This window comes from Lepidochelys kempii, chromosome 9 (genome assembly GCF_965140265.1).
Source record: "Lepidochelys kempii isolate rLepKem1 chromosome 9, rLepKem1.hap2, whole genome shotgun sequence".
Lineage (NCBI taxonomy): Eukaryota > Metazoa > Chordata > Testudines > Cheloniidae > Lepidochelys > Lepidochelys kempii.
Window position 1 is genome coordinate 91,885,044 of NC_133264.1, and position 24,575 is coordinate 91,909,618.

The 24,575-nt window shown below is 44.1% G+C and overlaps 1 protein-coding gene across 5 annotated transcripts in view; it reads right to left on the bottom strand.

Annotated features, from left to right (window-relative positions):
• Window positions 1-387: 387 nt before the first annotated feature.
• MAMLD1 (mastermind like domain containing 1) overlaps window positions 388-24,575 on the bottom strand; it is a 347,912-nt gene continuing 323,724 nt past the window's right edge. For 4 of the 5 annotated variants that reach the window (XM_073358364.1, XM_073358362.1, XM_073358363.1 and 1 more), the window contains 3 exons: window positions 4,644-4,790; window positions 2,861-2,942; window positions 388-2,593 (listed from right to left, as the gene is read on the bottom strand). In XM_073358364.1, the coding sequence (XP_073214465.1) occupies window positions 1,575-2,593; window positions 2,861-2,942; window positions 4,644-4,790 (1,248 nt within the window). In that variant the 3' untranslated portion in view covers window positions 388-1,574. The remainder of the gene's footprint in view (window positions 2,594-2,860; window positions 2,943-4,643; window positions 4,791-24,575) is intronic. The other variant, XM_073358361.1, reaches the window with a different exon arrangement.

A 24,575-nucleotide genomic window follows, 5' to 3' on the forward strand; every position in this document is an offset into this window, starting at 1 on the left:
AACAGATATTTACAGGTAAAAATAAAGAGTTGTCAAAGCAATAGTTCCAAAATCTAGATTAATTTATATTTCTGGATAATAAGAAATGTCGCCTAAATAACTATGGTGATAGGTGCTATATAAAAAACAGATAGAGTTGTCTGGATTCATTTATAATTGCATTTGAAAGGATGGGTAAAGCTGGCATAGGAAATCCCATCCAAAATTGAAATTCTAGCCTGCTTAATTCAATTCTTCCTCTCCCTCATTTCTTCTAGTAATAGCACATATACATTTATACAAGGTATTCGAATGATGTTCTAACATCCTGGAAAACAGTGAAATAATTCAAATCAAATGTTTGCGGCTACAAAATGTTGCTTCTATGAAATGAAAACATAAAATATATGCAGTTTTCCCCTGGCAGTTTATTATGGTATGAAGAAAAAACATTCTGTGCTTGAAGCTGACGTTATATTACAAATGTATTGCAAAGTATGATGTGACTATTAAAATATGATTACACAAAGTATGAACATTTTAAGAAGTTTACAGTACAGTGGATCTTTTATAAACAGACTTAAATATACATATGACAATAGTAGCTGACAAAAACATCAAAAAATTAACTATTAATGTTGATAGACTTCTCCCCGTGGAAAAAAAACAAGTCTCACGTTAAAAACAGAAAATTATGAAAAGCTTGAAACCAGGAACAAATCACCTGTACACTACAAATATACATGGCAGAGGTGTGCAAACCAGAACTATTGTGTCATTGGATAATACCTCCATACAGAGGCTTTACAATGTTTGGCTGATGTTTGCTCTTCAGGTGTCACTCATTTCACACCATAATTCTTCAATTGGTTGCAATCTATAGTCACGTAGTCTGTGTTAACAGTTGTACTATTATGAGTATATACTCAGTACTAGACAGTTAATGCATTCAACGCTCTCATCAACATATGGAGGAAGTGTATCCTGACTGAAAACTTTGCTGCAATCGGGTATCTGCGGGTGGATCCCTCCACCTGCATGAAGCCCTGATGGGATCCACTCACAAGGATCGGTTTGCAGGATGGGTGCTCTGAATAGGTTGACAGTTTAAAAAAAAAAACGCAACTCCTCAATCTTCCTTCTTGACAAGGGAGATAAATTACCACATTTGCTTCCTGTTTAGCCAGTTTGCACGGATACCCCTAGATCATGTGTTAAGTTATGTCAAAAACATAAGTATTTTATGCTGTAATACACAGTATTACTGAAACTAACAATATTATTTGCATATTTATAACAAGGTATAATGAATTTCCTATAATAAAACAAAAAATGTATGCTATAGATCTATTTACAAACAGTCCAGAAAAGAAGTATAAATACTTCTATATTTAATGTTTAGGAAAACATAATTTATAAAATATTCAAATATATACAGTCATCTGAAAAACTGCCAATATTAAACTTTGATGCAGACAAAGAATTGGTCGTGTCCGTTCATTCGGTATTGAAAGAGGAGGCAATTTTTGTTGGTTTGTTTTTACTTTGAAAAGTCATACTTAAGTTATTTACAAGTCAGTCTGCTTCCCTATGAGCTAAACATGTCCGGAGCTTTGAGCGTGCTGTCCCAAAATGTCGTCTATCATTGTCAAATTGTTCAACCAGTCTTCATCATTATTGCTACTGTTCTTCATAAGGGAGTCTATGAAGTCAGTCTCGCTGCAGTTTCCAGGCAAGATCGAATTGCTCTGTTGTGGCACAAAGTCATACTGCGGCAGCTCGGAAGCAGTATTCATTCTGTTGAATGTTCCTGACAGCTGGCCTGCGGAGGGGTAACTTGGCGGGCAGAGTCCTTGAGCAGGATTGAGCTGGTTAAAACTGGACATGCCTTGTGGCATGGATTTCATAACATTCATAGCTGGCAATGGTCCTCTGGTTAAACCGTGTCTCAAGTTCTGATTATTCAGCGTGCTCAGGCTCTGGCCGGACTGTCCCAGGTTTAGTTTTTGTATCTGTCTGACCTGGACTCCAGGCGCAATCTGATTAGGCGGTGCTACAGCCTGGTGGGAAAACTGCTGACCTGGAATATTTGGTCTCACGTTCTGTTTGGAGACGAGGGGGTTACTGGAGAATTGCTGCATGCTGGTATCCATTTGGCTTTGATTTGGCATTCTTGAAACCCCAGTCGGTGTCCACATCTGAGCAGATGCATTGGGGTAGACAGTAGAAATTCTTGGCATACTAGGCTGTCTTAAGTGTTGCTGAGTTGCTGAGTGATTTGTTAAGGAACTGGAACTAAAGCTAGACAATGTCATTCCTGGCCGGACAGTAGGATGGCTGTGAACCGTTTGGCATCCTGAGTGCATGCCCAGAGAGGTTTGGTTTGGTCGCAGAGGGATGTTAAAATCGGAATTAGGTGGGAAAATCCCTTGCTGTTTCCCAGGATTATGCGGAATCATTACCATTGTCCCACTGTTCTGGGTAACGGAGGTTGGAGTCAGTCCGGAGCCCAAGGTGTTCTGAAGTATTCCCGGGTTGGATGGCATCATGCGGTGATTCAGTGGAGGAGCTGGCATGGACTGACCGCAGTCAGTAGGAATAGGTTGTGGTACTGCTGTATACAAAAAGAGGTAATATGTTAAACATTAAGGGTGCATTTATCCCTGAAACATGGCAGATTTTTAATAGGATGCTTTGCTTTAATTCCCCTCTTTCATTAAACAGGCCTCGCCACAGCATTCCTTGTCACAGAGTTACTACTTGAGTGATAAGAAAAGAGGAGAATGCCATGTTATGTGACAAAATGTAGAATGGTTTTCTTTCAGTGCAAAGTATCATTAAGAACCCTGCATTTTTAGTAGCACACACTTTCACTCCTTACCTTGAAACTGATTCATCTGTTGGGGCGCAAATGAACTCCTCTGCTCAGACGCTACGCCCAGCATGGTTTGTTTCTGCTTCTCCTGGAAAACAAGAGAAAGAGTTGTCACGTTGCAGCCTCGCAAGGAACAAAAATAACAGCAGACATCTGAAGTGTGGCCAGTTGGACACTAACAACTACACACATAAGCTCTTCAGATGTGCATCCCAGACAGTTCATTTCAGTCAGGAACTTAATTGTTCACAAGCCCCTTCTTGCAAAGGTGTCCTCTAAATAGCACAGTCCAAGCAGGGGCTGCCTTAGGCAAAAATTGTGTAAGCAGGTCCACCTCTACAGGGGAGCTGGAATGACATTGGGACCACTTTGTTCACCCACATGGGGGCTAGGGGGTTCTACCCCCATCTCTCCTTGTTTCTGCTCAACCGGGGCCTGATTCAAAGCCCACTGGAGTCACTGGGAATCTTTCCATTGTCCTCAGTGGATCAGGCTCTGTGTGCTGCAGGAATCTTTGGGTCTTCCCAGAATCCACTGGGCCAACTGTCTGGGCACATCCTTTGAAGCACCAGATTCTTGGGGGTGGAACTGAAAGGTGCTCACAGCATGTAAACGAACAGAAATGGGGCAGCCTTCAGGGGGCAGATTGACGCAGGAGACTGCTGGCAGCTGCGAGTGTGTTGGGAAGATGGCTCTACTCTTATGTGTAGGCCAGATCTCCGTTTTAAACCAAAACCTACTGTGGGCCCACAGGGAGAACCCATGGGGAGCTCCCTCCTTACCAAGATATTGCTGGCTCTGCCTAAAGTGAGCTGACTTGTATGCCGTGCACTTTTCCTTCTGTTTCAGAGGCACCTTCTCCAGCACAGCCTGCCCTGTGCTACTGGGAGCTCTGGCCACGTCCTTCCAAATGGTGCTGTGCTGTCTGCTCTGTGACAGCACATACAGTGCAGAGAGCACAGTGTGGACTGGAATGAGTGCCCCACAACACCAGCACAGACAGGCATGGGGCAGGTCAGGAGGGGGGCCATTTTGGTAGTGAGAAGGAGGCAAAAGCAAAGAGAGGAGGCAGACAGCCAGTAACTCCAGCTACCAAGTGCAGGACAGGCCTGGTGAGGAAATCTCAGCAAGGTTCCCTCATGGAGCTCCCGCTGCACTGTCCTCTTGGGGAGAGGGGTCTGATCGCCCCAAACCTGGCAGTTTCCTCAGGATCCATGGGAAGCCAGGGCCATGCACACAGAGGTTCTGTGCCTCCTCATTGCCTCTGATCCCTGGCAGGCCCTCCCACCCTGGCTCCCTGACAGCAAGGCTCCAACGCAGCCTCTGCTGCCAGGGCTTCCCCGGCTCCTGGGAGGAGTGGCAAGCTCAGTGCAAAGGGGACTACAACCTGGGACTGGACCATCTACTGGGAGGAATCCCTATGGTGCTGGAGGGGGTGGGAATGAAGAGCATCCCCCTAACCCTGCCTCACTCACTCCTTAAGCCAGACCCCTCAGCATCTGCCCTCTCTCCTAGCACAGACCCTGGACTGCAGGGGATGGAAACAGCAGCGTGGAGGTGGCCATGTTCCTCTTCCACAAAAACGTATTCTTATGTGTGTACACACACACCCCCGTCCCCCACTGCAACTGGTGCTGGCCTTTCTCAGAGACAGAAGGCTGGACTCTCTGGACTGATAGTCAGACCCAGCCTGCAACACTCTGCAACAGCCATTTCTTACGCAGCACTTCTCACTTTAACAGTGGCCACGTATACATTACAGGAGTCACGTAGGCACAGCAAGCCGAACCTGCATTAGCTGCCGTCTTATGATTTGCTGCTTCAGCAAATGGTTCCTCATCGTATATCCGTTCACTGTAGTTGGTGCAGGCACCGAGCCTCCGCTTGGTATGGTGCCTGGCTCCTGAAGTCTGGTAACAATTCCAGGATTTTGATCCTGCCAAGAAAGATAAAAAAGAGAAAAAAAATCAGTCTCACCAGGGAGACACAACAGAAGCCATTGTCCCATCCACTGATGCCCCCCTCCAGCCCAGTTGCTGTTCCATCTTGAATTGCATCTTCTGGATTTTTACAGAGACTGCACCATTGAATGGCGCACATTGTGGCTGTTGTAATGAGTAGCAGTGAACTGCTCTGACTTCAGAGTATCAACACAGGAAGAAACTGAGGGATCAAAGGTTAATCCAAAGTTCTTTGTTCCTGGCCCACAGCTAGGGGACTGATTCACTGGGATCAATGGAGTCACATGGGTGTATAACTGGCAGAGGGATGTGAATCAAGCCCTACATTCTCCACTAATTCCCCAATGTGATGCTAACAGACAAAGGAAGAAGAGCTGGAGTAAAGCAGGAGCTAGTAGATATCGGACAGAAAGAAGACACACACTGCGGAAAACTTAGGAAAAGGAGAGCCAAGGTCATGCAGAGAACTGGGAGTGGGGGAGACCAGCATCAGAGGGGAAAGCTCCTGGTTAGGATGATCTGGAAACAAGGCAAGAACCTGAATATGCAGAGGAGGGAAGAGCAAGATTCCCAACTGGCATCAATCAGCGTTACTCCACTGGAATCAATGAGCCAGATACCCAGCTGGTGGGAACTGGAATCGCTCCATTGTGGTCAATAATGGATCAGTGTCAATTTACGCCACCTGAGAAATTGACCCAAGACGAACAGAGGGGAAAATTCTAAAGCCCATCATAACAGCACCCCAAAGATTCTGGGAGCAGAACCTGAAAGGAAGAGGAAGTCAGAAACATTTAAGCCAAAACATCTTACAGAGGTAGCATGTAATTAGGGGAAGAAAAATAAGTGAAAAAGCCACGTCTTCAGTGAAGAAGAGGAAGAGCAGGGAAATACTCCAGCAAACTCTATACCCAGGCACAGTAGCTACCAGTATAGTCCCCATTTTAACATCCAGCTTTTACATTATGTATGATGCTTTGTTATTATTGGCAGAAAGAATTATGTACATTATATCCAGCATTCTTAACCAGGCCATGTTTCCTTTGTTTTCAGAATGGAAGCCCACATCCTTTGTCTGAGAATCAATGCTATCAGAAGATAAGCAAGAAGAAAATGGTTGTTGCCTTTTGACATCTGACAATGAGAATCATGCTAAAATGGAGCAAACAGGATACCAGCAATGGTTTGGAGTGACCAGAAGGAGACGTTGGAGGGTGTTTGTCAAAAGCCAGGCTGTCAGAGCAGGAACGCCTTTCGCGATGGTTTCACTATAAGAGATTGCCCCGGTCATTCGGACATGTATACTTTTTTAAAAATAGGAGCGATTACCAAGAAGGTCACTGAAATTACTCACTTTTATGGTGCCTCCTTTTGTTGCAGCACTTAGGTCTATTATGCAAAACCACAATTGATGAAATGTAAATGCCTGTGAGATAATTCACCAAAAGACACAAACCTGCAACTCATCACTGAACTCATTATCATTCCTATTCATGGGCAGTCTCACAAGACCAGACATTATTACCACTGCTCTGCTTACAATCCTACTGGACACTATTCCTTTTCTCTCCTCCCTCCCACAGAAGGAGAAGGAGGGGAAGAGAAGTAAATATGATTTACTTCTGATGTAAATACAAAAGTTCATGTAAAGCTAGTGTTTTGCTTTCATGTCAGATATTATTCTGCAGCCATAGTTAAGCTTTGAATAATATGGATTGCCTCTAGGGTAATATTTGAAAGAGCAGGCATTCAGTTTGTGTACTCTGCACATGAAAGACACTGAAATGTTCATATCACTAAAATCCCTGCCATCTACCCAATTTCCTCCCAACTTGTCTTGTTGCGTGCAGAGGGTCTGTGCTTACTGAAGCAAACGAGTTTAGTGCAAGGACAATCATTCTGTTTCGCTCAGGGCTATTGCATTAACAAGTCATAACATTAAAGTCTTCTTCTTCTTCTTCTTTTGTTTTTTTTAACTAATCGTGTCCACCTCATTCTAATTTATCCGAAACCTAATTAAGAAAATAATGTTGTTTTTTTCCATATTATTAATGGTAAAGAAGGGGAAATCACATTACTAATTGCAGCTCTTCGGCAGCAGCAGAATGGCCTAACAATATGGGATTTTGCTGGAAGAAGGACAATCAGCCAAGTTCATTTGCAAATACCCAGAATAGGTTCCTACATTTGGGAGAAGTGTTGCATAACATTTAATTAGCCACTAAAGAAAAATAATATATATGCACATTTTTGCTTGGGGGAAAATTAGGCCAAAAAAAAAGGTGGTGGGGGGGTGAAACAAGGAAGGAATTCAAAGTCTTTCATTTTATAGTTCATGTTTAGGATGAGCAAAAAAACAAAAACAAAACACCTCTTATTTTCACCACTAGTGGGAACTACTGCATTCCCTTACAGTAGAAAATAACCATGTAAGTGTCATGACTAAGAATAGCTCTTGCATGTGGTCTAAAGGATGCTGCTATCTGTATCAAAGGTTAATGAACTTTAAACATTTTTCCTTTTCATCACTCCCCAAGAAAAATCACTTCCCATGCTAAGGCCAAGCCAAACAAGCCACAGCCTGAACTGGTCCATGCTTTGGGCTATCCCATTTTAAATTTCAGGAAGATAGCATCTCGGGTAGGATTTGAATTTCAAAGCCAGAGACCACAGCCCTGGGTGTTCACACATCTAGGGGTGCGTTTAGTTACTTGTGGGCTACATCCAAAGATATGAATGCCTGGTGTGCAGTCATTGAATTCCTCTTGTGTTTTTCGTAATACATCACAGCTTCTCTCTCTCACTCCAAAACTCAAATTCAAACATCGAATCAACAGAATTTTTAACCAAACAGCACATTATAAGGAGCCTGGAAATGTTGAAAGCATGTGGTTCTGTTGCTAGGCAAACTGTCACACAGCAGTTTCAGAGCTCTACAGTACTCAGTGGGCTTTCCAATTTGGCCATTTATGTTGGAGATGGGATTGGTGCTGTGAGTGGGTGAATAGAGACCCAGCATCAGGTGCTTGTGTTGGGAGTTAGGCAGCAAGAGTCAGAGCAGTTTTCAGGAGTGTGTATGCTTAGTATCCATGCTCAGGTTCAACCATTACACCTGTGGCAGAAAACCCTGCTCTTTGTGTACACCAGTGATGGGTCAGATGCATCACTGGCCATTCACAAGCATAAACAGCATATGCAGTGACTCACTGTTAGAAATGTACGTATGCACACACAGCACAGGTGATTCCTGGGACTGAGTGTGCAGTCACAGCAATTATGGCTCTGATCCAGCAAAGCATTTACACGTGTGCTTAACTCAAAGGCCATGAATAGTCCCACTAGAGACGACTTTCAGAGTAGCAGCCGTGTTAGTCTGTATCCGCAAAAAGAAAAGGAGGACTTGTGGCACCTTAGAGACTAACATCCGATGAAGTGAGCTGTAGCTCACGAAAGCTTCTGCTCAAATAAATTTATTAGTCTCTAAGGTGCCACAAGTCCGCCTTTTCTTTTTACTAGACTCTACGCGCGTGCTGAAAGTGAAGCACATGCTTAAGTACTTGGCTGGATCTGGGCCCACGTTTACAAGCCATGCACGTTCACACTTCTAAAAACCTGGCTTCCAGTTGCAGTAAGTGCACACGCAAATTCGTTGTGTCAACAACATGACCGCATTTCTGAAACTCCAGCTCTTTGTTGTTCATCCAGTAATCACACACGTGTTCACTTAGGTGAGAATCTGGAAAGTTACAGTCCTTAATTCTTCATGAGTCTTCATTAACAAACAGGACTTCCCCAATGTCATCTTGAGGGGGTTAGTCACCCTGGATGGGCAGGCAAGAATCCCATTAACCTTAATCTAAAGTAGTCACTGTTTTTTTAAAAAACAGTTGAAAAGCACCAGTCTCATTCATCATTCCTATATTTTCCCATCTGCTCTTAAGGTGGAACTCTAAGGAATAGAGCATAAAGCAACTTCAATTTTAAAATGCACTAAGTTAAGACCAGAGCTATTGAAGATTTACAATATATTTTAGAAGGGGACTGCAAACTGCCGGACAAAGTCATTGAAAACATCAAGAAGACAGTGACCTGCAGAAGAGTGGCTCTCGGAAAGGCACGTTTACTTTACAAGACATAAGCTGCCAGTGGAGACCACTAAGCATTATATTACAGACCCTCACAATAAAGCTAAGTCATGTGAATTTGAGCAGTTAACAGATGGACTAATCAGAACGGAATTCTTTGTGGTTAACAGATAACCAGGTCAAAGCAGGGTTATTGTGAGAAATAGACTCAGCTTTGCAAAGAACAGTGGGTATTTGCTAGTGAAAACTGTGCATCTCAAACGAAAGTAACAAGCAGTAGAAGAACTGAAGTGCATCTGATTAAAAATGCATACAGTGACTGAGCTTTAAAAGTATCTTCCGTTTTGAAAGACACTGCCAGTTTGAGAAATAGTCCCTTTACTTTAAATGGGGCTCACAGCTGAATCCAGTAATTACAGGTCTCAAAACAGAAGTAAATGTTTATGTGCAACCACTGTACCAAAGAATAAGGACAAAATGCAAAGGTAAACAGGCAGCGCACATCAGACTTCTTCACTCTTAATATGGGGGGGGGGTAAAAATGTTAGTGCCAACATCTAACAAGCTTTCTGAGCCAAGACAACTAATGCTGAAGTAGTTACAAACAAGCTATATTCTAACAAACTAGGATAGAAGAGATACTGCAACAAAACTCCTCAACAGTTCTATTTCTGGCTCTGCTACTGACTCACTGCAAAGCCCGGGCTAATCAGACAACCTCTACGGGTATGTCTACATTGCAATTATACACCCACGGCTGGCCCATGCCAGCTGACTTGGGCTCCTGGGTCTTGGGCTAAGGGGGTGTTTAACTGCAGGGTCCTAGAGCCCAGGCTCCAGCCTAAGCCTGAATGTCTACACCGCAATGAAACAGCCCCTGAGCCCAAGCCCTGCGAGCCTGAGTCAGCTGGCATGGGCCAGCAGTGGGTGTTTAACTGCAGTGTAGACATACCCTATGTGCCCAGTTCACATGTCTGTAAAATGGGAAGAATGAGGCTTTCCTACCTTGCAGGGTATCGTGAAGCTTCATTAAGTCATTTATGGACAGCATTTGGAGGGGTGAGCTCACAGACTTTAAGATCAGAAGGGACCATCATGGCATCTAGCCTGACCTACACAGGTAAGAGTTTTCTTCTGTACAGGGAACATGTAGATGTGTGCTGGCCTCAGACAGCAGCCTCACTGTATCCTTGTGCTCCCACATCTGTCTGTCTGTCTTGTAAGCTCTCTGAGGCAGTGACTGTCTTTTTGTTCTGTGGCTGTACAGCTCCTACAAAGGGCCCAGATCTGTGACTGGGGCTCCTAGGCACTCTGGCAATATAACTATATTAGAAAGATCCCGCTGTTCCATGCATCAAACTATACTGCAATGAGAGTTGCCTGTTCGGCTCAGTTGCAGGATCCAGAAAGAATCCACACATGGTGTTCCCTCTGCCTGGCATTCTTGAGAGGCTGCATAACAGGAGGAGGGTGGAGACATGCACATGGTTAAAAAAGGAAAATCCCTGGTGCAAGCCTTTACTAAGCAGCTGCTATCAATGCATCCATAAGTTTTAATCTAAATGGATATTAAAAGGTGAAAATATTTGGGTTGAGATGTGGCTACCTTAGTACAAACAACCTCCTTTCTCCCCCCGCCTCCCCAAAGCCCCCCATGCATTGACAGAATTTTCATGTTACATGACTTAAAGCTGATGTTATAACATCTATACAGATTATAGATGTTATAGATCTACACAGCTTATAGATGTTATAGATGCCATAAGAACAGAAGAAAGACCTTAAAAGAAAATTTCCCCCTCTTTGTTTTTTGTTGTCTTTAATATGACTTTACATTTGCTCTTTGGGGAAAGATTTCTTCCTTTCCTTCCCCCTCTTCTTCTCCACCCCCACTCCCACCCTGATTCTACCTCCACTTCTAAGATGCACTTCAAGATAAAACTGATCCTTTTAGTTCAGACGTCTTCTGAAGCTCCCCCCCCCATCCTCTTTCTGGTTTGTTTGTTTTAACACAATATACAAGCATTGATAAAACAAACTGTGTAGCTCAGTGGGTCTTTTCTTTTTTCATCTTCCAGCCGTTTAGTTGATATACAACCATGTGAAATACTATCAGACTCAAGTTTCTAGGCTTATCTCAGGGGCTGTCAGTCAGGAACAAGCTTTGTTTGAAGACTGTAAGTGATCTACTGGTATACAGTTTTGTAAAAAAAGAGGGGGAAATTTTCTTTTAAGGTCTTTCTTCTGTTCTTATGGCACTGGCATGCTCAGCATCACACAAAGTTAACCCTCCTTGTTTGATGGAAGCAATGACAAGATCACTAAACCTGGTTGGCAACTACACCCAGGACTGTTTTGGCCAAGTAAAATGGAAAATACGCTCATCTCCTTATAGCTGCTCTTACGTTACATGCTGCTCAAAAGAGAAATATCCATAATTCTGTTTCTAAATGCATCCAGGCTTTTAACAGGATGGAAATTCAGCCCAACTCCCACTTCCAAAAACAATTAATCAAATGAGTGAAAACTTTAATGCAAGGATTTTGCCACATTTTTTTCCCCAGCTGGTTTTATTCAGCAGAACAAAGCAAAAAAGATATCTAAAACCTACGGTAAGTTACTGCATTGGTTGTTTTACTTCATACAGAGCAAAATGCATGCTTTATCAGGCCTACCTTAGAACATGCTAATAGGGGTTTTTAATGAACATGATATTGGTAGTAGGAAGGAGCACAGGAGACTGGTTCAGGAGTACGATCAGCTTTCCACTTACTAGACAGGTGGAATACGCAATGTAAGTGGGGATGCATAAACCCCAGGGCAGTGCAGTGCGCTGCAGTGTAAGCAAGCCTTAGAGTAGGAGTGGCCCCGGTACCATCAAAAGTGACTCTCTGCCTTCCAGGAGGGGCTGGAGTAGACTGCAAATCACACCCTTGGTACAGGCATCCCCTACTGGCAGACTGCGAGAGCATCATTAATGGCAACCATGGAAGAGGATCTTCTGCACTCCACCTCCCCAAGTGAAGGGCAGCAGCAGGATCGGAGATGCACTCTTATGGAAGCACCCAGGAAATCAGAATGGTAGGAAAGGCTCTGCCGCAGTCCCGATCCCAGGGCGTCCTCAGCACACGAACATTGTTCCACGCTGGCTGCTCCATTCAAGGCCAGAATTCTAAGAGTCTTACTCATTTTGAGCAGGGTCTTTTGGTCACTACCCTTTCTAATACATTCACCTGCCTCAGTTACACACATACACTTCCTGCACGTCTCTATTCCATACAGGCAAAGTCCAAAACGGAATTCTCTGCAAAGAATAAAATATTTATATTTGGCTTGTTTCAGCTGTCATGAGTCTCCAACCCTTGACAATGCACTCTGGTTCCCACTGTGGGCAGCTTGCCTAGCAATTCAGTGAGATAATCTAAAACTGTATTTATCTCGCCCAATTTTGGCTAGTAGTCCCTTTCTGACCGCCTCTACAAGCTTGCGCTAGCCCCAATGCCAAACTGCAATGGCTCGCGTCTATAAAATACAGTCTGAGTCAAGGAATCTGTGTGTGATGTCAAGGCGCTCTCTCTAACAGAGGTGTTGATGAGGTTCACAGGAGTCAGTGTAGGTGAATGCACAAGAGGAGCAGCCACAGAAGAAAGTGGCAGCTAGATGCTGAATATATATATTAAATAGTTGGGGGAGGGGGTGGGAAGGATCAGATGAAATAACCATGCGAGGTTTGGCTCAAACACGGCAAAAGTCAGGAAATTCAGTGTTAAGGGGGCAATTTAGCCCTTTACCTGCCCAATTCTGGAGATCTCTGCCATTTTTATATACTTGGACCAAATCAAGATGGAGTGGGTTAAAACAGGGGTTCTTTTTCTTTCTGAGGCCCCCCCACAACCAACATGCTATAAAAACTCCACGGCCCACCTGTGTCACAAAAACTGTTTTTTGCATATAAAAGCCAGGGCCGACATTAGGGGGTAGCAAGCAGGGCAATTGCCCAGGGCCCCACACTACAGGGGCCCCTGGGAAGCTACATTGCTCAGGCTTCAGCCCCAGGTGGGTTTTCTGCCCTGGGCCCCAGTGAGTCTAATGCTGGTCCTGATTCATAGACCCCCCTGAAACCTGCTCGTGGCCCCCCCAAGGGGCCCCGATCCCTGGTTGAGAACCACTGGGTTAAAAGAAAGAGTTTTTGAATTGCTCCATTTTTTAAGTTAATGTTTTTTTAAATCTATAATATAGATTATGCACATGAGCAGCAATCACTTTTTCACTGTTAAATCTCTTACGTGCTTTCATCCCTTCCTGCCAAACCAGAGTACCTAAAACTCCCAGATCAAGCCATCGGTCCAACCAAGTTCCAAAACCACAACCACAGATGTTGGGCTAAAACAATTGATAATGCAAAGTCACAGCCCAGGTGCTAACATCTAAAAATAGAAAACAATATGTTAAGGCACCCTTGGCTGTTAGTGTACACAGTGCCACTAATTAAAAAAAAATCAAGAGAAATATGTATTTAGACACCCAGAGCTGAAATGCTATAACCAAGTCAACGCAATCTCCCCTTCAAAATTCCTTTCCCCCTTCCATTCAGATTGTATTTGCAAACTGGAGACGGCTCATTTTTTTCTTGTGTCATTTCATTATTACAGAGTTGAGATCACTAGCCATCTGCAGCTTCATTTCATCAAGCTCTGATTTGTCCTTGGAGCAAGGTCATTTGGGACAAGAACATAAAATGCCGCTTTCCACTACTGACAGTTCTTTATGCCTTCCTGTAAATATCCCCACTAATTTTAAATAATTTCACCACTTCAGACTTTTCCCCCACCTCCAAACAGGCTGATGTACAAATACATGAACAAGGATCTCATTATTTAACCACTGCATGACACACTCTAAAAGCAATTAATGGTGTTTATTTGTAGATAACTGAAGCATTTCAAGCTATAGCTCAGGAATCCTTGGTAGCTTCACGTGACTTGTAGGATATTATCTATGGGTCAGGAATTGGGACCCCCCATTCAGCATTAGCATATGCTTGGAGCACCTCCATATTCCATCAAGTAGACCCCCCCATTCCACAAATACACAACTCCCCTTCTCCCCCCCAGTCAATGCACAAAAATTACCAGATGCATAATATATCCCTACGGTGGGTGCAGTGCTAACAAAGCATCACTGGGTGAATATAGGTTAGTTTATGGAAATAAAGAGACTGAGAAGGAAGATTTTCAGATTCATAACAGAAAATTCCAAGCTAAAAATTAATAGGAAATTAACATGGATTTTTTTCTCAAATCAGATCTGATTTGCCACCAGTTCTGGGGCACCTTCTCATGAACAGAGACCACAGCTCTAGATCGCAAAACCACACAGGGCAAATTAATGTAACAGTCTTGATCAGTACAAGTCATAAAGCAACAGAGAGTAATTAAATAATGGGGGAATCAGCACTAGCTCTTGGGGTCTTAATTCCTAGCTCCCGATAGCATACACTGGCATCAGCACACTGACGGGTGCAGACTGTGATCTCACACTCGCAGTGAGTATCGCTGTGTATCTGGGAATTTCTGCCATCGGGCCTGTGTACTGGATTCTGAGATATGTTCTGATGTGCATGACAATCTGCCTCAAAAAGACTATTTTGATCCCTTACCTGTCTGGCTTTCTGTAACCAATAAGTCTGCCAGTAAATACATGCATACTATGCAGGCTTGGTTTGAAACTTTGGCCTGCAATTACACATGTGTGCAAATACCACGATTATGTGCACAAGTGTCTAACTGCTTTATTTGCATATGCAAATACCTTCTGGATCTACAAGTGGAGGATCTGCTCATGCAAATATATGCATGCATAATGTCAGAGGCAAGGTTTGAAAATCTGTTCAACTACACACTGGCTGCAATTTTTCAGCAATACCTAAGGGAATTAGGCACTCAGTTGCCATTATAATTCAATGGGTGTCAGATCCTTGACTGCTTTACTTAACTTTGAAAATTCTACCCCAAACCATTTTTTCCTTTATTTTACAAGTCTAAACAAAGCTTCTCCTTATGCAAAGCCCCCCTTCACACTGCCCCTGTGGTGGAGTCCCGAGTTGTTGTAGCTGGCACACAGAGGGCATGGCAGCGGGCATGCTAGGTGTGTGGCCCAGACACACTGCACTCCAGTGATCTGTTGGAGCTGGCATAAAGGCTACTAGGCCATTACAAGTTGGAAGACAATTATCCTATTTGGGGACACTGAAGAATGGACAGATTAAGTGATTTGTCCAAGGTCACACAAGGAATCTGTGCCATAGTTGGGAACTCCTGAGTCCTGGTCCAGTTACTTAACCACGAGGCCAGCCTGGCTACAGAAAAGAATGTGCCATGGACCAGACACTGAGCAAACCAGCCTTTGAAGATGCTTTATGGCAGAGCAAACCTGCCTAAGTTGAGACATTTGGCCTGAAACTCAAGCTTCCGTTGGTCTACGCCCCTTCCTGCTCAACCCCCAAAGTCTCAGGTCTTATGGCAGTGCTGCTGTCATGGCTTCCAACCACCAATGAAAATTGGACTTGAGGGCTTAAGAGACGTAGGTGTCTTTATATATTTAAAAAACCCAAAGGGTCAAATTTTCCAAGTGACACAGAAAACTCAAGGGTCTTGGGAAGGCTGTTGAGATTTCCATCTTCCATTTGAGGCATGGACATTGCTGAGCCACTGCAAGCGCTTCTTTCACAAAAGGACCTCGCACGTCAACAGTTAACTTCCCTTTGTTCGCATACAAATGATTAAGGTTAGACGCTTGCCTGGTGACATCACCATAGCTTAAACATGCTGGATATGGTCCAGGGAACCAAAGTTATTGCTGACCCCATAGTTACTGATCCGCTTTGCAAGTATCTGATGTCTGCTCTCACTTTATGAATTATTTAATGGGTTAAAGATTGATCAGATCTTCTTTATGCAATGTGCGGCTATGCAGTGGGCAGAAGGACGTAAACATGCATTAACAAGGTTAAAGTCATATACTGTAACTACCCTGTCTGTTTTCAGCTTGCAGCTTTATTGACTTAATCGTACTGCCACTGCAGCCAACAAATCATTAAATCCATTCCATTCTTTTGCTGGTTACCAGCCACAAAAACAGAGGCAGGCAAAGGCTAAGCAAATCTCGAGAGGGGGTGGAAGGGAGAGGTGGGTGGAGGCCGAGTGGGAAAGAGAGAGAGAGAGAGAGAGAGAGAAGAGTGGGATCACTATGGAATTCTGGCCTGTCCCTGGAAGCACAAAGAAGCCAAATCTGTCTTTATGGACTAAGTGGTCTCATGGTTTAAAGTGACACACTCATTTGTTCCTGTTTTGCAATGATTAAAAAAAAGCAAACTGAGCTTCCGTGCCGCTGTAACGTTCTAGCTGTGCATGCATATGTGACAGAGAGCGAGCGAGCACGCACACGCAGTATACACTTCTGTAAACAAATGAAAGGGTCAGAAAAGATCATATCTGTGCACATGCCGTACCTCCAGAGGTCTCAGAGTCCTGCGTCACACATACTGCTAATCTGCAGTGAAATGCAGGCCTGATTAAGAGTTCAGCATGCAAGAAAAATATCATGTGCATTTAAATAAGTCCCAAGCTCCCCCTGTCCCCCAGCTGCCTTCTGTGAGTAACGATGACCACTGCGGGAAAAGAAGAAATATCTTGATTTCAGGCTTTAGTAAGAACTGTAACCCTTAAATCTGCAGTCAAAAGCCTGAATTTTCAAATCAGTGTTTCTAATGGTAAACTAGATAAGCCAAACCCACATTTAGGTGCCTAAATGTAAGTGCCTTGATTTTCATGAGTGCTGAACACCACAGAAGCCAATGGGAGGAGCAGGTGCTCAGCACCTGTGCAAAATCAGGCCACTTTTTAGGAACTTAATGGTAGGTACCCAGAAGTAAAAATATAGGCCTTACACTCTAACTTGTGTTTTTAAGTCCCAAGACATTTATTTGCTATTACTGCCTTCCCATTCACCTCTGGGTAATGGCAAGTGTTTTCTCCATCAGCCCAAGGGACAGGTGTGTGTTCTGAAAAATAGGAAGTTTGTGCCCGCTGTAGATTATAGATTCTCCCCAATGTCTTCCAAACATTACAGGGAGGCTATGTCTGATGGAGTTCAGTGTGAAACTCCTGTGGGCCTTAGGGCAGCAGGATGAGTTTGTGTCTTCTCTCTTTTAGAGAAGGCTACTTCTCTTTTTTTGTGGGCTTTCCCCTCACTGAAAGAGCCTATGAAGGAGATTCCCCTAAAGTAGAATGACTCACCCACAAGATTATATCCAAATAGATTCTGACTGTCCCTGTTCAGCTGCATGAGGAGGGAGAGGCCAATGAGTTTCCCTCTCTTACGCCCTGCATACAGGCTGGCCATCATCTCCCTAGAAGAATAAACCTGTTCCTACTAAGTGCCATTCCCTCCCCCTGCCCCACCTCACTCATGTATACTGACTGCACTGTTCTGACGTGTGCACCCTGTCAGGAGATATAGAATCACAGAACTTTTTAAAGAGCAGTCCCTTTTTAAAGACCAAAGGTAGTTAAAGTTATTTTCTTTAGACACAAACAGGCTTCATCACAGTTTGAGTTCCAGCTTCGTTTCCTTGTTTACCATGGCACGTGTGGAATCCTATAATGTGCAAAGAGACATCTAGTGGCTAAACTGTATACTGCAAATAAACAGATTATTACACTGCCCACCAGTCAGCCAGCATTCCTTCTGGGAACACCAGCTATATGATGGTCCCAACCTGTGCCCCAGTAACTAGTCTGTGGGTATCTAGGGAAGAATTTTGCCCTGAGAGAGAAGCAGAATATGATGCATATAATCAGTGAGACAGGATACTCCTTTGATTCTTGACTATGACACCTAAACACTACAATGATGCATACACTAGAAATATGGACATAATCTCCTTATTCCTCACAACACTGTGTGATCGATACTGGGTCTATGTTGCTGAGGGAGAGAGGTGAAGTGACTTTCCCAAGGCTATGAAAGAAGGCAGGAGAGCCACAGCTGTCTATCTATCTAAGATACTTATGTGCCCGCCCGCATCACCACAGTATCTGAACGCCTCACTATCTTTAATGCGTTTGACCTCACATCACTCCTGTGAGGTAGGAAAGTGCTATCCATTCCCATTTTACAGATGGGGAACTGAGGCACAGAAAAGCTAAATGACTCACCCAAGAAGTCTGTGGCAGAACAGGGAATTGAACTCAGGTTGCTAAAGTCCTAGCCTAGTGCCCTAACCACAGAACCATCCTGCCCCTGAAATGGAACTCAGCAGTCCCTGGCTCCCAGTCTAGTAATCAGTGCTGTAGATCACGCTACTCTCTAAAATTTACTTTGGGTTTATCTTGCATACGAGAGTCCGGGTTTGTGGCTATGGTTTCGTGGCTACAGACTCCACAGCTTCGACATGACTGTTTTTGCTAGCTGACGGCAGGATTTCAGCTCTCTTGGTCCAGCGTGTACTGTTACTCAAACAGTGGACGCTTGTGGGTCGGAGCGCTCAAAGTAAGTGCAACTGTGCTGAATGCTTGTATCTTCGGGCACCTTTTCACTCAACTGCAAACATCATCACAAGATACAAATGCAGGCGATGCTTCTGTTTGCCACATTCATTAAGCAGACAGACTGTTCCAAGGGTAAATGATGAACACGGTGATGTCTTAGGAACACACAGCCAGGAGTAACACACCAGGAGGGCTATTTATAATCCCCAATTCCAAAGCACTAAAATTTTATTTTTAAAATTTAGGCAGACTCGTGTTTGTAGATTTAAGCAACTCAGCTGGTGGGCTTAACCTGGTGCAGGCTTTTCATTCCACTGGGGTGGTCATTGGTGTGGGCTGGGAAGTTCATAGAAAGGGCTCAGCACACAGGGTCTTTTATCCAGCATGTTCCTGTGACCACAGTTACACTACTTAGTCAAGCTCCTGGGATGAAGTGAGGGATGGGGGTGGGGGACACACTGATCCCCCTCTTCTCTGCAATGAGCAGAGAGGAGATCCCCTTCTTCCCCACGGCTCCTCCCAGACTGCTGTGGTCAGTGCTCCCCTATCTGTTTCCCTTCACTTTAACCAATGGACAAGCTATTCCAACGAATGCTAGTTGCCCTGAAATAGAATACAAGGGACAAACTCTGCCTGCGGATGCACACATGCTGAAATGCAGTGGAAGATGTGGGGTGTGGGAGGTGAGAGAGAGACACAGAAGGGGCAGAGTAGTTGAATTCCTTAAAATTACTCTGTCTTAGTCTCTCAACAACTAAGAACGCCCATACTGGGTCAGACCACAGGTCCATCTAGCCCAGTATCCACAGTGGCCAGTGCCAGGTGCCCCAGAGGGAATGAACAGAACAAGGAATCATCAAGTGATTTATTCCCTGTCACCCATTCCAAGCTCCTGGCAAACAGAGGCTAGGGACACTAGAGAGAAGGGGAGAGAGAGAGATGGCACAGGCATCAGAAGGAGTTAAAATGGGCCGTACAATAAAGAGATCCTTTTTGTTTGTATATATCTTTAAGCAATGCACAGAAGTAGTCATTATACAGAAGGAGTCAAACTAGTTTAGAACTCCTGAAGTAAGGGCTTTTCCCAGCCTCAAAGGGCTAACTCTTTGCACAACTCTTTTGTCACTATCTGCATTTCATTCGGCTGCTCCCGTCAGTTATACCTCTTGTAAAGCAATTAGGAAACATTCAGAGCAGGAGTGACCCAACGCCGAGGAAGACTGGTTGTGCTGCAGTGTCACATCCTAAATCGTTAGGCATTTTGTTTTAATTGCAGGGTTGTTTTTAAACGAGGAACTGGTTATTAACTCAGGACAAAACAGAACCTACCACTCCCCATCATTAAAAGGGCTATGATGGGATTCAAGAAACTCCTCATGGCTGGCCAAATTCAGGCTCCCTTCATTCTGGTTGTGCAGACTGGCATGCAAAGGCAGCACTGATGTGGGGCTCTATGCTAGCTTCACACAGCTAGGGGCTGGAGGAATCTCACAAGATGCTGGAGGTCAGGTCTGGGAGTATCTATGCTAGATTGTCCTGAGGCCAAACACTGCCCTGGATTCCTGCCTCCTCCCACTGAGGATATGGGAGAGCAAGAACTCAGTGGTTTTTGGAGATGCCATTGCAGGGGTGCAGTGATAGCCTCTCTTCACACAAAGAGGTGACAGCTCCTGGATCTGGCCTGCAGGTACGTAACCCGCTCTCATTAAAATTCAGGTTATACTTTCATTCACAAGATTTTTATCTGTACTGAAAAAGGTTTCTGATTTCACCAGATTTCACCACAACAGTTTTCCCCTCTGAGACACGAGGCTCAGCGCCTTTGTAGGGCTCATGTGGAGCAGGTTTTCGTTCCCCTCTCTCCCTGCCAGAGCCACTACAAAGGTACATGTTGAACAGATTAAAAAAAAAATCCCAGATCCACCTTACTTCTTAATAAACGTTCCCACAGACACAAATCCTCCCACCCACCACAGTATACTCCCAGAACCGCCCGACCCTACGAAGGCCTCCCTTGCCCCACTACACTCTTATGGAGTAAGAGAAATGTGTCAAAACACAGAACTGGTGCCCACTTCAAGCTCTGGTTTATATTAATGCAGACATCATAAAAATAAACTCCCAGCAAGTATTTCCTATATAAACAGATTAGCATACCTTAAACTCTTGATTGCTCCCACATCACATGGCCATAGATTCACTGCATGCTGGTTCAATTCACTAGGGTGTTTTCGCTCCCTTACGCTGTCACTAAGGCACTGAAGATCCAGTGACCTGAAGGAAGATATCTAGGACACCCTAGGGAACATACCTGTGGATACCATAATAAGTTGGGAGGCCCAATATGCTACTGGGACAAAAGATCTGGGCTGAGAGGGGGAAAAAGCACATCCACAACTGGCTTTACCAGAGGAATGAACCAGCCATGGGTTATAGCCTCCTTTCTCTTCTCCCACTTCCACCCTCAAGGACCATGTGAATCACTGGAATGGAGGAAAAATATATACTAAATTCTACGAGCACAGGAATTAAAGAGACATCCAGAAAAGTTCCCTCTGGCACTTGACACAAGCTGCAAAACTGGGTTAGCTTGACATTGCTGCTGGAGATGAACGGACCCAGAAAAGCAGACTGCCACTTGGATACCAGCAGAGCTAAAACCCTATCTGCAAGGCAGGATCCATCCATCTGGGTGAATTGATAGATAACTGGAGTCCCACCAGCAGGGCTGAGTGGCAGGCCCTTAAAACCAGAAGCACCAAGGAAGTAAGGAAACAAAAAAAGTGCTTCCTCACCAAAACAAGATGTTTTGGCACCTTAGTGTGATGAGGCAAATGCCATTTCAGAGGCTTTGTCCAAGCAGATCATGATGGCTTGGTCCTACAGGAATTCTCTAATGGATCAGACAGTTTTTCTGATGATCCTCAACTCAAGAATAGTGAGGTGATAAACATTTTTCAGGAAAAAGAAACCCAAGAACTTTTGAACTGTGTACCCCCCAATCCTGAAGACATTGCAAACCATGTTGGTTCTGGAAGAGGAATCCCTCAAGTATCTCCCAGATACTAGTTCAGGTAGCACTTCACTGCAGTGCAAATAATTTAGAGATTGTCTAAACTACAGCATCCAGCATATGAGCTCTTGAGTAAAGAACAGTCAGAGATGCCAAGATCCGGAGTAGAACTGGGCCGCTTCACAAGACGAGTAATTATGCTGGAGTTGACAAATGCTCTGCTGCATCTTCCAGAGTCTTTCCTCTGGTATGTATCAAATTGTTGTTTTTTCCAACGGGCCAGCTTCTGTGACATGAGCTCTTTTGGCATGGTAACCTCAAACCCTGACTCAGAGGATACTGTAAGAAGCCATGGGGCTTGCAGATGGACTTACAGAAGTGAAGGTGCATGGATCAAAAAGAAAGGGGGATTGATACTCATCTCCTCTTTCTGAAGAAGCCACCATGACAGTCATAATTCTAAAGAAGAGCTGGCACCCAACTTCTAAGATCATTAGAGAAGAGCATCATATTAAAGTGAAGTTTCCTCTTGGGTGAATCTCAGTCCCACGTGGGTGCAGTTTGTAAAGGTAGACCCCAGGAAGTCAGAGAATGCAATGGGATCGAGAGAATATGAGGCAAACAGTGCCTGTCATTTCTGCCTGGGAAAGATCACAATCCCATCATCTTCAATACAGCTTGGAGAATGTAAACTGTGCAAAAATTAAACTAAACCAGGGATGTGTAAAATTCCCATTGCATCCTCCCATCCTGAACATACACAACCTGAGAATTAGGATTGAAGGCCAAGATTTTCAGAACTGACCAGTGATTTTAGGGGCCCAACTTGAGACACTCTAACTTAGCCTATTTTCCAGAGGGCTGTTGTTTCGCACTTTCTGAAAGTGAAACCCTTTTAAAAGGTCTCTGTCAACAGCACCCAAAAATCACTGGTCACTTGGCCGCAGCTTGCAACAGCTAAAGGACAGTGAGGAAAGACTGGCCTTCAGCCACTCAGCAACAACAAAACACCGCAACACCATCACCTGCACCAAATACACACCAAAAAAATAAATAAAAATACAGTGCAACTAAAATTACTTGGTTTTGCTGAAGGGTTTGTTTGTTTGTTTGTTGCTTAAAAGGCTTTACTTTCCTTCCTCTTTGCCGCTGCTCTTTAGGGAAGGGTATAAAAGCTGCTAAAAATTAGTCAGACAATTCAGATACTTCTTCCCAGCTTGGCGAGGTTTCCGTTCTGCTAGAGTGATGGTGGGTGTGGGGGTCAGATAGGAGGAGGGGGAAAGGACACAGGGGAGAGGGGGAAGGGAAAAATGAACAGCTGCAAACCAATTAAGCCTGACTCTCTGACTGCCTGCTTTGGACAGTGAGGCAATCTAATTCAGCCTGGTGCCTCTCTTCCTTCAGCCGCCTGGTGCCTGCCTGCCTGGGATTCAGGAAAGGGGCTGTCTGCCCGCCCGCTTCGTCTTGCAAGCCAAAGGGGCCCTGCTCAGCCGCAGGTTCCAAAGGAAAGAGCCCTTGGCTGGCGGCGCCTCTTCTTTTCTGAGAAAAACACGCACTGGATGCAGGGGCAGCAGCTTTCTAACCCTCTCCTGCCCTTCCTCAGCAACTAAACCAAAGTGGAGTTTGAGTAAGAAGACAACCCGCCTGGCTCCTCCGCCTCACAGCACAATGAATCAGTTAGCATTCAATCATTATGGTGGTAACCGTATCTTTCACGAGCAAGATTTCAGAGAGAGATAGAATATGATGTTTCCTGCTCATTTCCTTCCCGTCATCCCAATCATGAATTGCTGTTACAAATACGCGTTCAAGCCTGTAACGTATTCGCAAACATGCGAGCCAGTTTCCCAGACGAGTAGCTGTTTGTTTTCTGAGCAGCAAAGGCGTGGAGGAACAGTGTTACAGGAGAGGAAATAGTGTCACTGGGGTAGAAATGCACACAGAGAATTTACAGAAGGTCACTTGAGTTTTCATGCCTCTGTTACTATGAATTACTTTAATTCCTTCTTATTTGCTAAAGCTCTTAGGTTACACCATGGGCACGCAAAGGCACTCTATATTTCCCTCGGAGTCCAGATTTTCAGACACAAAGGTCTGGTTTGGAAAGGGTTATTATAGTGGTCACGGTTTTAAAAATATCTGCTCCCAGTTAGAATGCGAAAAACAACTTTGTGAGAGGGTACAAAACAACTTGACCGTTTCGTTACACTTTGCAGTAATCTAGAAAGCAATTATGTAACTGCCCCTAAAACGTTTAATTAAGAGAGAGATGGGGCAAGGATTAGTACTCTAGAGAAAAGATCTTCTTTACAGTGGCATCTGGACATCATCATTCTTTCAGAAGCCCCTAGGTAACCCTCAGTATTGTTCACACTTGTACGTAAACAAAACAAGACGTCCTGGAGAGAGCTAAATTACTGCCCCATAGTGTAACAACATTTCTTGCTTAAAGAGAGTCCATGCAGAATCTGGGAAGACTCCAGCATGTTTAAACTGACACAGTTCCACACCATGGAAAGCTAGAATGGGTAAAGCAGGTACAATCTGGACCTTCCCTCTGACTTCATTTCACACAGGAACTCTAATTCAGGACAGTTGCTCATTTTTAAATTAAAACCCCAGCCTGTCCGCGTGTGCATCAGAAAAAAGCTCACACACAGAGCTGGTTGTGCAAAGAATTTTCCCTGTTCCACCCCTCCACAAATAATTTTGATGAAAACAAAATTCAAGTTTTTCTTGCAATAGTTGGGATTTTCCAGAAAAACCAAAAGTGGAAAATTTTCAGGTTTTGGGGGGGAAAAAAAAAGACAACTTTAAATGAAAGCAGAAATTTCCCTTTTTTAAAAAACAAAACAAAACGAAAATTAAACAAACAAACAAAACATGTACAGAAAATTGTTGACTGGCTCTACTCACATCTTTTCAGAACGGCCAGTCAGTACATAATGATAACATCACTCTTTCTCTCTGCTCATGCTAATCTTAAGTACTCTTAAACCATTCAATACACAATATTCTCCGATAACGGAGTGCCATTCACATTTCAGCAACAATAGGTCAGTTCAATGATATGTGAGTCTCTGTTGAGGGCAGGGAATGTATCTATCTCTG